Source organism: Dendrobium catenatum, unplaced genomic scaffold, assembly GCF_001605985.2.
Source record: "Dendrobium catenatum unplaced genomic scaffold, ASM160598v2 fragScaff_scaffold_716, whole genome shotgun sequence".
Classification (NCBI taxonomy): Eukaryota; Viridiplantae; Streptophyta; class Magnoliopsida; order Asparagales; family Orchidaceae; genus Dendrobium; species Dendrobium catenatum.
Window position 1 is genome coordinate 9,673,268 of NW_021319178.1, and position 16,308 is coordinate 9,689,575.

The 16,308-nt window shown below is 36.0% G+C and overlaps 1 protein-coding gene across 2 annotated transcripts in view; it reads right to left on the minus strand.

The window, feature by feature from the left end:
• Positions 1 to 682: 682 nt before the first annotated feature.
• The window catches only part of LOC110101401 (probable LRR receptor-like serine/threonine-protein kinase At1g34110), a 36,205-nt gene continuing 20,579 nt past the window's right edge, over positions 683 to 16,308 (minus strand). For both annotated transcript variants that reach the window (XM_028696094.1, XM_020829281.2), the window contains one exon: positions 683 to 1,339. In XM_028696094.1, the coding sequence (XP_028551927.1) occupies positions 957 to 1,339 (383 nt within the window). In that variant the 3' untranslated portion in view covers positions 683 to 956. The remainder of the gene's footprint in view (positions 1,340 to 16,308) is intronic.

Here is a 16,308-nt window from a genome sequence, read left to right on the forward strand (position 1 = left end):
ATATTTGAAAAAAAAAAAGGAATGACTAAATATTTGACACCTATGACAGATTAGTTTTTAATCATATGAAATACCAGCTTAGATGCAAGTAAAATTCAATGAAGCAAAAACAGGCAAGAGCTAGTAGACCTTTGAGATCAAATTTATGTTATTTTTGACGTTTGTTTGCATCGCTTCATAATATTCCGACGCTCAATTATTTTGCCATATGGAGAATTTTATGTGTGCTTTAAATTATTGGTTGATTGTTATCATCATTTTGCATGATAGAAAATTAAATTTATTTTAGAGGATTTGTATGACCCTCTTTACAGCTTATTTATTGCAATTTTGACAGGTTCTCTATTACACATCTGCTGCCATCTATATAACCTCTGACTCTCGCTACACTTCATACTGTAATTTGGCTATATGTTTATTTAACTCGAGCTGTTTGGCTCACAACGTACGTGTGTTTATTTATATTTATACGAACTAGAAATATCGAATTAAATTAACATCGCAATCTCAACAACAATATTATCAAAATAACATTTCTATCTAGATAACATTGCGCCAACCTTTTTTTCTTTTTTCTGTAAACGCGATCAAATCTAAATTTTTGGTTTATTGAAGCTACTACGATAGAACTATGCATTAGAAAGCAATTACTAGTTAGTTATACAAATGAGAAACCATGGTCTGATATAAGAAGGGAATTAAGAATTCAGCTTGCAATGTCAAGTTATACAAATGAGAAACCATGGTCTGACATAAGGGAATTAAGAATTCAGCTTGCAATGTCAGGAAAATCTTGAACTGCACATCAATCACCAAAGCAACACAACCTTCTCCCTTTCTCATTCCCAACCTACATAAACCCTCATTATCTTTATGAAAAAAGCAAGAATAATCAAAGCGTTCATTTCAAAAGAAAATTAATTCAAATAGTAGAAAGCAAAAACTAGAATAGACGATCAGCTATAGTTCACAGGCTTTGTAAGTGGCTGCTTTGATGTTTTCCCAATCTCTTCCAATGGGCACTTCACCTCCTTCAGAAGAGCAACCACTTCACCCATGGTTGGCCTTTCCGACGGCATCGAATTCACACAAAACATGGCAATGCCCATTGTTTGAATCATCTCCTCAACCATCTGATCTGGGAGGCCATGAAGCTTTGAGTCAATGATATTCATCCTGGCCTCAAAGCTGCCCATCATTTTCTTCACCCACTCAACTATATGAAGCCCATCAGCAGCCATGGGCTCAATGGCACTGCGACCGCTGAGGATCTCTAAGAGTACTACACCATAGCTGTAGACATCACTCTTTTCTGTGATGTTTGTGGTGTATCCATACTCTGAAATTATTAAAAGAAATAAAAAAAGATAAAAGGTAATTTCATGATTATCTTCATGCCAAAACCCAACTATTTTCTTCATTAATCCTTACTGTGTGCTACATGAAATTTAAATCAAGTGTGAATATCATTTTTCATAACTTCAGTGTAAATTAACTTTAATTTAGATCTTTTCATAACATTATTATATTAAATTCTATACCAATCATATTACCAATGCTTCGTCTATCTTTTGCCCAAATCACGGAGTTTATTTTACACGATCTCATCTTAAGCATATTATACATTCAGTATCTTTAATATGATAAATTCTAAGCTACATTTATTACTCTTTTGATGGACCAGCTGAGCTGGTCCATTCATTACAGCCGGCCCTGTTTACAGTCAGCCCAAAACAAAGCCGGCTCAATCAAAATAGTGGGCGGTGAGAGGGGGCGGCTGACAACCTGGAAAGGGAACAAAATTAGAGTGGATCACTTATCAAAGGAGAATATAGGGAGCAAATATGTAGTAAATTCAGGTTTTGGGAGGAAAATAAATTCAGATTTTGGGGGGAAAAATAGGGAAGCATATATTATGCCTTTTTATTGTATTTTTTTATCTTTATACAGAGGTTTGCAAGTGTTTTCTTGACCACTTTTTTTTGTAATGGATTCTAGAGGCGTCTAGAGCTTATGAGAGATGGTCCTCCCCTCGAAAGAGAAGTATTTTATCTTGCTTGGTCGTGTTTCTTTTCTTATCAATAAAATCTGTTGAATTTTTCTATTGTTCACTGCTTTTTGATGGTCAAGTCCTAACAAATTAGCATCAGAGCAATTTCTTGTGACTGATAGCTGGAAGAAGAGTTGAGGCGTTGGAAGATTAGTTGTAGGAGAAAATCGGGCATATGCAATCCAATTTGCGAGCAATAGATGATGGTTTTTCAATGATGGATTAGCGTTTATCAGTAATAGAAGGAAAGTTTGGAAATCTCGAGGAGATGATGAAACATATGTTAAAGAAACAAGATAAGGCAGGTTTATCGGAAGCCAGGGGGAATCATGAAAATGACATGCCGAGGCAAACGGAGAGGTGAACATTGGAGCAGAGGAGGAAGAAATACCCCCCATTGAACTTCTACCAAGGAGAGGTATGGATAGGGATATGGAGGTAGAAGGGAATGGGAAAAGGAGAACATGCAGGCTGAATACGACTGAAGGAGATAGGATAGAGAATCATGGACAGTACTAATGCTTGCTTCATGAGAAACATGAGAGGTGGAAGAAGATATGGGGATGGTGGAGATCAGAAGATTATGAAGTTGAAATTGCATGTATTGTAAGGGGAGGATGCGCATGGTTGGATAAATATGGTGGAGAGAAAATTCGTGGTGAACGGGTTAACAGAATGTCAGAGACCTGTGACAACAACTCTATGTCTTGACGGGAAGGCACTAACATTGTAGCAATGGAGGGAGACAAGGCACACGATTCGTTCGTGGGAGGAGTTTAACAACTGTTTATTGGAGTGTTTTCAAGCCAAGCAGGATGGGGATTACTATGAGCAATTTGTTGTATTAATAGAGGTAGACACTATAATGGAGTATCAAGAAAGATTTGAGCTTCTGTCAAGACAAATAGGGAGGTTACCATAGATTGTATTGCATAGAAAATTTAAGAAAGGCCTCAAACAAAAGTTGAGAGTAGCGATGCAGGTGGCAATGCCCGATGACTTGGGAGAGACAATAGAGTTGGCTCAAGTGATTGAGGACAAGAATTCACTATAGAGGAGTAGTAGAGGGGTCAGTTTAGGAGGTTCTTACTGCACGGAGACCACTTTCCTGGCACGTAGGGTGCTACCCTCAGATCTAAAAGGATAAGATTGAGAGTTTGATTTAGGAGATGCTTGAAGCTAAAATCATCAAGTCCAATGTGAGCCCTTTCCCTAGTTTTGCATTGTTGGCGAAGAAGAATGATGGAAGTTGGTGGTTCTGTGTAGATTACCGTTCCTTGAATAAGGAAACTATATCATATAAGTTTCCCATATCAACAATTGATGAGATGTTAGATGAGTTGCATGGATCTGTGATATTCTTCAAGATCGAATTGAAATCCGGGAAGCACAAGATCAAAGTGCGACTAGGAGACAACGACAAGATGGCTTTTAGGATGCACATGGGGAAGTACAAGTTCTTAGTAATGCCTTCTAGCCTCACTAACGCACAACCCACTTTCTAGTCTCTGATGAATAGGTTATTCCAGTACAAAGGTTTGTGCTAGTATTTTCTAACAATATATTGGTATATAACAGGTCTGAGCAGAAGCACTAGGAGCATTTGGGAGTTGTGTTATCTACCTTAAGAGAGCACTATTTATTTTCCAATCAGAAGAAGTTTTCTTTCACCCAAACTTGAGTGGAGTTTTAGGACATGTTCTATCTCAGGAGAGAGTGGCAGCTATCCAAAGTAAGATTGAGACCATACTTAGATGGCCCATACCTAAGACTTTCAAGGAATTGAGAGGATTCTTGGGACACACAAGCTACTATCAAAATTTTTTAAAAGGATATAGTTTAATAACAGGGTCATTAATGAAACAACTCAAGAAGGACAAGTTCAATTGGGTAGAGCTAGCCACCAAGGCTTTTAACGAGTTAAAGAAGGCTATATCCAGTGTGACAGAATTAGCACTCCCAGATTTTAGCTAGTCTTTTGTAGTTTAGACATATGCCTCAGGTTTTAAGTTGGGAGCAATATTCACAAAGAATCAAAGACCAGTGGCCCATTTCAATCAAATGTTTACAGACAGGGCAAGACAAGTCAGTCTATCAGAAAGAACTGATGGAGATTGTGTTAGCCATTCATAAATGATGGTCTTATTTATTGAAAAGAACTTTTATCATCAAAATTGACCAAAGTGAGAGTTCGTTAGGGATGTTAAGCCCTTATGAATTAGTCTCGAGGCTAACCAAGAAGGGGGTGAATTGGTATTTTAAAACTTTTTACGATCAAAGCACAAAACTAAAATCAAAACAATTCACGACAAAGAGTAACGGATGCGGAAATTAAATGCGGAAAAAAAAATAAAGAAAGAGCACACCGGATTTATAGTGGATCGATCAAACATTGACCTACGTCCACTCCTCGGAGGAACCCTCCGAGTATTGCACTAATTAAGTGTCTCTCCTTTAGCTCCCATAGCTAGGCAGAGAAGCCTTTACAACAGACTCCTTTTCACCAACCCCGGTGCTGCAGATAACCGACTCCTTTTGCTTCCTCCTGAAGCGGGCAGAGAACCCGGACCATTTGCTGAAGTAGACCTCCCAAGAACCTCCCAAGGACGAAGGACGAAGAACGGAGAAGACGATTTGAAACCTTGCTTGGAGCAACTTTTATGAACCCTCTCACAAACTCCCCCTCACAAGTTCCTCTCTCTCTCTCTCCCTCTCCTTAGGCTCTCTTAGGTCAAGACAGTAGCACTCAAGGTCTTATGCATGAAAAGGCATGGGTCCTTTATATAGATTTTCAAGAACCTACATTATCGTCTAGGACGAAAGTAAAATGACTTGATCGTTCAGGACGATCTCGCGATCATCTTGACCTATTAGTTCAAAATCTGCCCAAATCGCCCAGCACATCGCTCTGGTCGTCTAGAAGAAATCAAAGTTTTTACACGGATCGTACTGGCTGATCCTGCGATCGTCCAGGACGATATGATCGTATCAATCAACCTTGATTACTTAATCTCCAGATTAATTTAGGCATAGTTGCACTGCATCGTCCAAGACGATGTCCTGGACGATAATTAAAAATGAAAGCTTCCTAAATTGATCTAGCGGCTGATTCTTTCTGATTTGAGCCTACCATCCCGTACGATACAAATATCGACCATGACGATATACTTAATGACGGATGCTTTAATCAGGATGCCCTAATTAGGGTTTCTGTTTTTGACTGATCGTTCGAGACGATTTTTGGATCGTCCTGGACGATGTACTTAAAACAGAGAACTCTAAGTTTAGACATAAAAAATTCACTCATGTGTGTGTGCAAGGTTACTTAGCATCAGGCACCATAAGGATTACATTTGACTCAAGAAAGGAAAAAAATACATTATAGACCGACTCAGACCAAATCTACTTAATCTTGAGCTGGTTCAACTTGCAGTCTCGATCCTATGGTCCTAAAATGTTAATAGATAAGGCAGTCGAAGTAAAACATAAGTGTTTGCAATCATTAAAATTCTATTTCTGAAAAACAGACGCAACAATCTCCCCCTTTTTGATGATGACAAACACACAAGAAAAAATTTAAGGAGTTCAGTCAATTTAATGAAGACAGTGTGAAGGAAAAGAACATAAGTCGACTATCAAAATCAAAGTACAAAGCAACTAGTAGTACAGCAGATCACTCCCCCTTTTGACATCACCAAAAAGAGGGAGAAACGTAAAACAGAAAACAGAAACTACCAACAAAAAAACAGAAACAAACTACAACAAAAGAAAGACTAGTAAAACGGTGGGCCCTGATCATCTAACGGTGGAGGTGGAGGTGGTGGAGGCTGCTGAAAGTAGCTAGTCAGTGTAGCAAACTGAGCACCAAACCAGGCTATATCCTGGGCGTGCTGCTGCTGCTGGTGAGCAACGTAAGCGTCAAAACGGGCTAAGTCCTCTGCACGGTGCTGCTCGTAGCAGGCTATGTCCTCAACATGTTGTTGCTCCTATGCAGCAATGTAAGTGTCAAATCAGGCCTCTCACTGGTCAAAGCGCTCCACCAACTGATCCCAGCTATGAGCGATGGCAGAGCAGAACAGGTGCAGGAACAGGTGCGAGAGCTTCCTCCTCTTCGGCCCCCTAAGGTTCTTCGTCCCCTGGATGGAGACGAGTACTATGAAGGACATTGAAAGACTTGTTGGAATAGAATGAAAGCTTGAAATTTAGAGCTGGGTATTGGAGATTGTATTTGGATTCTAGGACAAGCAATGATATATCCTTGGGCTAGATTTGGCTTTCTCCTATGGCCTGGATCGCGAATTGTGGTCAAGTGTTCGATGTAGCGAAAGATCAGGTCAGTTGCATTAAATTTGCGATGGGCTAGAATGTAAAAACTGGTGATCGAAAGAAGAGGAGTAATGTGGACACGATCACCAGCTTTTGGGATTATAGAGGTGCGAAGGACATGTTGAACAGTCCTAGCATTTTGAGTAAAGAGCTAGTCTCTCCAACATGAAAGTGGGATGTGGTGTTCCGAAGGAAGTGATTGGCCGGAGCCTAATCATAATCAGGATCAGAGCAAAGAGTGTGAAGTTTGTCTCTTGTGGTGGAGAGCTACAAAAATTCAGCACAATCTTGGTATGTGATCTCGACAAGACGTCGATTCACATATGAGCGAAGAGAGGTGAAAGAAAAATTAATTCTAAGGCTCGCAAAAAATTCACACAAAAGCTCAGAATTGAAGGGGACTGCGAGCGTTAGAATAAAATAGAGAGAGGTGTGAGTAAAAAGATCGAGTACCGAATAAGAGAGCTGGTTGGGATTGATTGAGCAAGACACAGTGATGCCGGCTGATTTATAGCGATGATAGGCGGCTTGATCTTCCGCCTCCATGAAGCGAGGGTCCAAGGTGGCCCTCGAGGAACTTCCTGAAACTTGACGAGAGCATTTGCCACCAGCCATTAGCACAAAATATAGAGAAAAGAGAGTAGAATGCAAGTGGAAAGAAAAGGTGTGAGAAAAACGGCTGGAAAGGCTCGGTATTTAAAAAATCGGCAGGATCGTCCAGGACGATCGCAGGATCGTCCAGGATGATATGGTGCAATAATTGAGGCTGGACGATTGGTCAAAAAGACGGTCGTATCGGCCTGGCCGATCAGGTATCGTCCGGGACGATAAGACACAGGAGATCGTCCCGAGGCGACAATTCGGACGATCGTTGAAAAAGCATATCGTCCTGGCCGATATGTGGATCATCCAGGATGATGAACAATTATTGATCGTACAGGCCAAATTTAAAACATTTAAAGGCACTGCCACGTGTATCGTCCAGGACGAACAAGTGGATCGTCCGGGACAATTCTCCAATAATGGATCGTACCGTCCAAATTTAAGGCTTATTAAACGTATGTTACGTGTATCAATTATACGGGCATCAATAATTGTGCAGAAGCAAAGGCATCTTCCAAGACGAAAGAGGATTGTCCAGAACGATCAAAGATAATTGAAGTAGAGAACGATCATACGTCTAGGATGATAATACATCGTCCAAGATGATAAACAGCAGAAAAATCAGAACAGTCAACAGATGGATTCGAGAAGTGAATGGAACCGATCGTCCAGGACGATATGAGGATCGTCCAGGATGATGTGAAAAATTTGAAAATTGAGAGTGCATGGAGATAACCAGATCAGGCCCAAAAACACTAAAAATAATAAAAACAAACAGAAAATCAGATACGAAAAAGACAAAAATGAACAAAAAAACACAAAAACACAGAGTTTTGTTTATACTGAATACAATAATTTTTCCATATGATTTCAAAAATTTGCAAAATCAATTAGTTAACATCTTCCAAATCTAAAAAAGCAGTAGAACAATCAATCCAGTTAGTCCTAACTCAGTCTTTTTTAGGATAAAAGGATAAATTATCTTTAGAAAAACAATAATCTAAATCAGAAAAGCCAATTGGTTTAGAAGAAGAGATCCGTTCAAAAACTTGTTTTCAGAAAAATATTTTATAGAATAATATGTCAAAGTAATTAGTTACAATCAGAAGTTTGAAATCAAGCCTTTAAAAAGTTCTCAATTTCAAAATCCATTTGTTAATATGAGATAGATTTTTATTTAGAAAAGATAATTACATCACTAAAAGAAGTTAGAGAGAATGTAACAATTAACAGTGTTCTTCTCTTTAACTAATTTATAGATGTTAATTATTGATTACAAATTTTCAAAATCAAAATCAAGGCATAAGATATCGAATCAGCAGAGTCTAAAAGTAACAGAAACAAATCAAAAAACATACACAAGAAAAAAAAGAAAACAACAAATAAAAACAGAGATCAGAAATCGAGTTCTTGCGTTTATGTCAATCACACCCAATCTAGTCTTTAAAGTACTGAAAGTGTCGAAGGCCAGTGGTTTAGTAAAGATGGCAGCCAGTTGATTCTTAGTTGCCACATGGTGTAACTCAATGTCTCCCTTGGTCACATGGTCTCTAATGAAGTGATGTCTTATGTCTATGTGCTTGGTCCTTGAATGTTGGATAGGATTCTTAGAAATGCAGATGGCACTAATGTTGTCACAAATGATTAGAATTGTGCCTACAGGTTATCCTAAATCAGAACTTGCTATTACAACCAAAAGACTTGGGCCACACAACTTTCTAAAGTAATGTACTCAGCTTCAGCAGTGGAAAGTGCAACTAAGTTTTGCTTTCTACTAGACTAGGAGACTAAAGATTGTCCTATGAATTGGCAGGTTCCTGAAGTACTTTTTCTATCCACCTTACATCCAGCAAAGTCAGAGTCAGAAAATTCAATAATCTCAAAAGAAGTGTTGTGCCTAGGGTACTAGATTCCTAGGTTTTGGGTTCCTAAAAGGTATCTAAGAATTCTCTTAACAGTGATCAGGTGGGATTCTTTAGGATTAGCTTGAAATCTAGCACAGAGACAAACATTAAACATTATATCAGGTCAGCTAGCAGTCATGTAAAGTAAAGATCCAATCATCCCTCTGTACTTCTTCTAATCAATTGATTTTCCATTTGGGTCCTTGTCCAACTGAATTCCTGAGGTCATGGGAGTATTAATTGGTTTGGGTTTGTCCATTTCATATTTCTTCAAGATGTCCTTTATATATTTTGTTTGGCTCAGAAAAGCTCCATCATCCAATTGTTTAATGCTAAAACCTAAATAGTAGGACAATTCTCCCATCATACTCATCTCAAACTCCTTACTCATTATTTTAGAAAATTCATCACATAGTCTTTTATCTGAAGATCCAAAAAGTATATCATCAACATAGATCTAAACAATGAGTAATTCATCTCCTACTTTCCTCAGGAAAAGGGTGGTGTCTACGCTCCCCTTAACAAACTCCCTTTCTAGTAAGAATGCGTTAAGCCTTTCGTATCAAGCTCTGGGTGCCTGTTTTAATCCATAAAAGGCCTTTTTTAATTTGAAAAATATGATTTGAAAATTGAGAACTCTCAAAACCTAGGGGTTGTTCTACAAACACATCCTCTTTTATTACCCCATTTAAAAAGGCACTCTTAACGTCCATTTGAAAAAGCTTAAATCCCTTATAATATGCAAAGGCTAATAGCACTTTAATGGCTTCTAATCTAGCTACAGGGGCAAAGGTGTTCTCAAAATTAATCCCTTCTATTTGGTTGTACCCCTTAGCCACTAATCTTGTCATATTTCTAACCACCACACCAGAATCATTCATTTTATTCTTAAAGACCCATTTGGTTCCAACTACACTTTGTCCTTTTGGTCTTTCTACAAGCTCCCAGACATCATTCCTAACAAATTGGTTCAACTCTTCTTACATGGCTAGGATCCAAAATTCATCAGAAAGGGATTGATTGATGTTGGTGGGTTCAGTCATTGAGATAAAGGAAGAGTGGTTCACTTCCTTCCTAAGTCCATGCCTAGTCCTAACTCCTTTAGAAGGGTCTCCTAAGATCACTTCTTTGAGGCGACTCGAAGAGTATCTCTAATCTCTAGGCAAAGTGTGCGTGGGTTCAAACCTTTCCTCCATATCTTCATTTCCTGCTCTTTGGGTAATCTCTCCTACTCCTTTAGTGTTTTGGGGGTCTACCATCTTCTCCAAATTTTCTACTCCAGTGGTAATTTTTCCAACATCATCATCATCCTCAACTCTAGGCTTCCTAGGATCAGATTCATCAAACACTACATGAGTAGTCTCTTCCACCACCAATGTCCTCTTATTAAAAACCCTAAAAGACTTTCCAACACTAAAATATCCTAAAAACACTCCATCAGATTTTGGGTCAAATTTTCCTAAGTGAGACTTCCCATTATTGTGAATGAAAACCTTACAACCAAAGACATAAAGGTGGGAAAGATTTGATGTTCTACCCTAAAGGATCTCATCGGGTGTCTTATCTAATTTGGCTCTAACATTCACCCTATTCAACACATAACAAGCTGTATTAACCGCTTCAGCCCAAAAGTATTTTGGAAGTGAATACTCAGCAAGCATGGCTCTAGTGGCTTCCACTAAGATCTGGTTCTTCTTTTTAGCTATCCCGTTCTACTGAGGGATCCTAGGAGCTGAGAAGTTGTGACTAACCCTCCTCACAAAAGTCTTTAAATCTCTCATTTTTAAACTCTCCCGAATGGTCACTATGGATGATCAAAATCTCACAACCTAGCTTTTTTTGAATCCTAGTGAAGAATGTTCTAAACTCATCAAAAGACTCATTCTTGTGTGACAGAAATATAGTCCAAGTGAATCTCAAGTAGCCATCGACAATCACAAAATCATATACTTTTCCTCCTAAGCTGGCAGTGCTAATGGGTCCAAACAAATCCATGTGAAGGACTTCTAAAGGTCTAGAGATGTTAATGTCCTTAATGGAGTGAAAAGTGAAGTGGACTTGCTTTCTTAATTAGCAGGCATCACAAAGGTGATCTTTTGAAAACTTAAGCTTGGGGACACCCTCTAACTAAGTCTTTCTGGGTTACTTTCCTAAGGATTTTCATACTGGCATGACATAATCTCCTGTGCCACAACCATGAATCGTCAACATCAATTTTTAAGCAAAATAAAGCATAACATTCAATATTATTTAAATCAAGCATGTAAACGTTGTTGATCCATTTTTCTTGCAAAACAGTGTTATTATTTAAGCTGATAATGCATGAATTTGCCAAAAATTTTATAATGAAGCCCTTATCGCAAAGCTGACTGATGCTGAGCAAGTTGTGTTTCAGTCCATCTACAAGCAAAATATTTTCAATCAGAAGGTTCTTAGAATTTTCAATTATACCTGAGCCTACCACCTTCCTGGTGGTGGTCTCCAAGAGTAACATTGCCTCCTGTCCTGACCTCCAGCAAAATGAATTGATTGACATCGCCAGTTATATATCGAGAGCATCCGCTGTCCAAGTACCACATGCTCTCACGAGGCCTTTTGTGAGAGCTTGCCTACAAAATTATCAAATGTCAGATTTAGGAACTCAAACATGTTTGAGTTCCTTCTTATGGAAAGTAGAATGCAATGCATGCTGTGAATCATGTAAATTAGGTCTCCAGACCCAATGTGAACTATGGTGAATGGTACAAGTGTGTGTTGTGTCCTAGCATGCCACATAAAAAGCATCTAACTCCAGGAAAAGGATGCACTAATCTACTCATATGGTGATGCTTATTTTTATGTGATGCATGCAATGATGATTTTTTATTTTCAAAAGCTTTTAGATTTTTTAACTTTTTAAACTCTTTTTCTAACTCAGCATGAGATGATTTTAATAAATCATGTGCATCAGATAATTCAGCATGCTTTTTGTTTAATGCATCAAACTCATCAAGTAAATATATGCGATTGCTATCAATTGTAGAATGATCTTTAAGAAGAATTTCATGTTATTTTTGTAAATTTAAAAATATATGTGATTGCTATCAATTGTGATTGCTATCAAATTAAAAAATTATTTTGAACATTAATTAATTTTAAATTAAATTTTAATATCTTAATTAATTTAAAACTACAAAATCCAAAGAATATTCAAATAAAATAAAAAAAATTTAGAATAATATATCAAAAATTTTGAAATTATAAACACTTTAATTTAAAATTAATTTTGAGATTTAAAACTTAATATACTTTAAATAATTTAAATTATTTGAGTATTTTGATATTTAATTAATATTTAATTAATATTTAATTAAATATTTTCAAAAATTAAAATTTTATTTTCAAATTATTTTAATAATCATAAGATCTCTCAAAGATATTTTAAAACTTTTTGATAATATTTTTCTAATTATTTAATTTTAAAACTTATATTTTGTATATAGGTTTATATATATGTATATTTTAAATTTTATTTTAAAATTATATGTATTTAAATCTTTAAATTTTGAGAGATCACCCTTAAAATTTAAGCATGATTTGTCTTGTATGAAGAGACTTGAAGGGGATTATTAGTGAATAATTAACTTAATTATTCACTAATCAAATGGTTGATTATTCAAGTTAGTTTTGTCTCTTGCATGTGTAGGGAGCACACACCCGCACCTAGTCTTAGGGCTCTCCTAGATCTAGGATTTGATTTTGAATGTTATGTGTGCATCTATGTATGTTAGTCCAAGGGTTAGAGAGATCAATTAATTTAAACCTAGCTAACCTAGTAACATTAAGGACAATAATTAAGGACATGTTTAGAAAACTTAGAAAAATTCTAGAAATTTAGATATATCTTTTTGACTTGAAATTTGAACCATTTAAACTTAGTGACACTCTTAGCCCTTAGAAAAATTCTCACTAGTTTTAGAATTCATTAAGCCCTTACAATTAACCTAATTAAGTTCAAACCCTTAATTAATCATTCAAACTTCTAAAAATTCTAATAAATCAAATTTAAATAAAAAAAATAAACACAATATTTCAAACTGACCAAATTTGAAACCTAAATCAATGAAAAAAATCACTTTAATTTAATAGCAAATCTGAACTTAATTTAATTTTAAGTGAAATTGAATATTTAATTAATTTAACTAATTAAAAATAATTTAAAATTCCAAAAAATTCTCAAACACTTGGGAATCACTCCTTAGGTCATTTCTGACCTTTGGAGTTGATTTCAAGGAGTTTGGAGTCCATTTGGATTCAATCAACAAAGGGACTTTAATTAAACAATTTAAAAAAATTCTAACAAATACTCAAACTTTAAAAAATCATAACTAATTCTAGAAAACTCTAAATTGACCAAAATCAAATGCATTCAACTCAAAATTAAGTCTAGTATTTATTAAAATTTTTTAAACCTTCCAAAATCTGTCAAAGTCAAAAAGTCAACAAACCGGTCAAACTTAAGTCAAAACTTCAAACCTTCATAACTAAATGTAGAAAAATCCAAATCCAACAAACTTAGTGTTTAACAACTCATCTTAAGGTCTAATATTTTAATAAAATACTAACTTTCCAGAATTTAACCTTAGTTAAACAATCAATTTTTGACCCTTAATCAAGTGATTAAAATAATCCAAAAAATTCCTAAAACTTGAAAATCACTCTAAAACTTCAGAAATCCTTAATTAACCTTAAAACCAGTAATCAACCAATCTCAATTAAAATTCATTAACCTTTAAACCTTAATCAAATCAAATCATTTAATCATACCGGATACCACTGGGTAACCCAGGCCTATGAGGCTATTAGGTGAAATAAACTTCACGGCCTCGGTGAGAAATAAAGATGATATCTAACAAATAATTAAAAATCAATCTTAAAATTAATCTCAAATCATTAAGACTTGAACTTTAACCAATATTCTCCCTTAAGCCTTTCAACCAACCATAACTACAAATAATTTGAAATACTTATCCTATATAGAACATATCAAAACCACACAACCTTTGCACCGACTTTAGATGGTTTGCTAGGACAACCAACTTTAATTTTAGGCTAGGCCGGTGTTTACTTTTCTGTAGCTGTGTGCTAGGTTTTCGAGATTTCACTACATGCTGTTTGCTAGCTTAGAGTTGATGTGTTTATTTACATACTTTTCTGCACTGTGTTGTGAGTAATTAAACACTTTAAATTTCAAATATTAACTGTTTGAGATTGATTATAAGTGCTTGAGATTGGATATAACTGCTTGGAATTATTTATATAACTGCTGATTATTAGGATAACACTACAGGATCGAGTTTAGAATTTTTTTTATTTTCTAAATATAATTTGATATAATTTGAGTTGTACTTTAAAGTAATTTGAGAATGTGATTTTAAAACATCCAATTTGGAACCCAAAGAGAAAGGGACATCCCTTAGGGGAGAGTAACTCTCCATTTGGAACTCCAAATTTGGATGACTTTGAAAATACCCAAAGAGAAAAGATAACACCCCGTTTAAGGGGGAGTTTCTTTTCATTTGGATATCCGAAACCGATGAATCAAGAAGTTGCAGAAGGACAAATAAGTGGATAGCGAGAAGACCCATTCTCAAAGTCACTTGAGTCTTAGGAGTAGAATCCGGGTTGTTGTCAGTGATGCCCTGCCACTTTACTTTTCTAAAAACTCTGGTTTGTAATATTAAAAGGCACTTGCCTATGGACATTAAAATTTAATTGATTTATTTATTAATGTTGATTACGATTAAGATTGCTTGCTTTTACTAGTTTTTTGGTACCTCTTGTATGTCGTATTTGATTTAGCATGGAATCTTAAGGGCTTAATAAAAATTTTCTACTTAAATCAAATAAAAAATATAAAGTCAACATAATAACTCTAACGAATTTAAGAAGTAAGCCCGAGATTGCCGGGAGTTCACATGCATATTCGTTGCATTTTTCTTTCCACTTGTTAGGCACCTCCCCGCCTGCGGGTTTTGGCAGACCACCTGGCCTATGAGGGTGCAGATTTGTCCAAGGGGAATTTGTGCATTCTACTAGAAAAAAATTATTTTTAAGCCTAATTTTAAAAAATTTTCATCTCAAATTTAAGCATTTAATCGAGTCAACTAGCATGCATTACATTAGATACAAATTAAATTAAGTCTAAATCTTAATTGCATTTGTTTAGACATCAAATATCCAACATATGTCAAAGGACCAATTAGAATCCGCTATAGATGTCGGCCCTATTCTAAAAACCTTTTCTTAAATAATGTCCCTACCACTCAACATTAAATGACCGGACACATGATTTTAAAACGCCTAGGTTGTTTAGCTGGCTCCCCAATTCAGGCCAGGGTAAGTCCAGATTTGCATTGCACTAGCTAGGTTCGGGTCACTAATTTTTAGTACCCAATTTAAACTTAAGTTCTAAGACAGGCTCGGGCTATAAGACCTCAACCTCCGGGAATTAAATCCCAACATTCTAATAAAATTGATCATTCAAATTAAAAATGTCTTTCTATCAAATTCAAGCCCAACACTTAGGATAGACTGTGGCACTTCTGAATTATTTTAGAATCCCAAGTGCCTCCTACCTTTCTTCCTTTGACTTCAGAAATAAGTGCTCAATTTTGATCCAATCCCACTTGAATTTCCAACCCTTAATCTCCTTTGAGATCGAACTTTGAAAATCTTAAATAAAATTTCCACCGCTATTTTAATTGAGAGTATTCATAAGAAACTCTAGTTTCCTACGATGTAATTAACTACGAGGGCTTGCGCTCGTATAAGATTTAAAAACCTAGACCATATTTTCAAAACCTTTAATTAATTATCTTTGGAAAAATTAAAATTCAACGATCATTATTATTATATCCAAATGATTGATAATAAGTGATATTTTCTTTCCTTGGAAAGATATATCATGATTTTGATTATGAAATTAATTATCCTTAATCTAGATTATTACAACAACAACAACATCAAGCCTTTATCCCACTACGTGGGGTCGGCTACATGAATCCTTTTTCTCCATTGTGTCCTATTAAAAGTCAAATTCTCGTTTAAATCTAATAAAGAAAGGTCATTCCTAATATTTTCTAACCAAGTCTTTTTAGGTCTACCCCTACCTTTCTTAACATAAGTAAAATCTAATACCTCTACTCTCCTAACCGGGTCATCGCAAGGCCGCCGTTTTATGTGACCAAAATCATCTAAGGCGACTTTCTCTAATCTTATCTTCTACTGGAGCTACTCCAACCTTTTCACGTATATGCTCATTTCGTATCCTATCTCTAAGGGTAAAGCCACTCATCCACCTGAGCATCCTCATCTCTGTCACACTTAACTTAGTATTATGCTTCTCTTTTAAAGGCCAACATTCGGCACCATAAAGCATTGCAG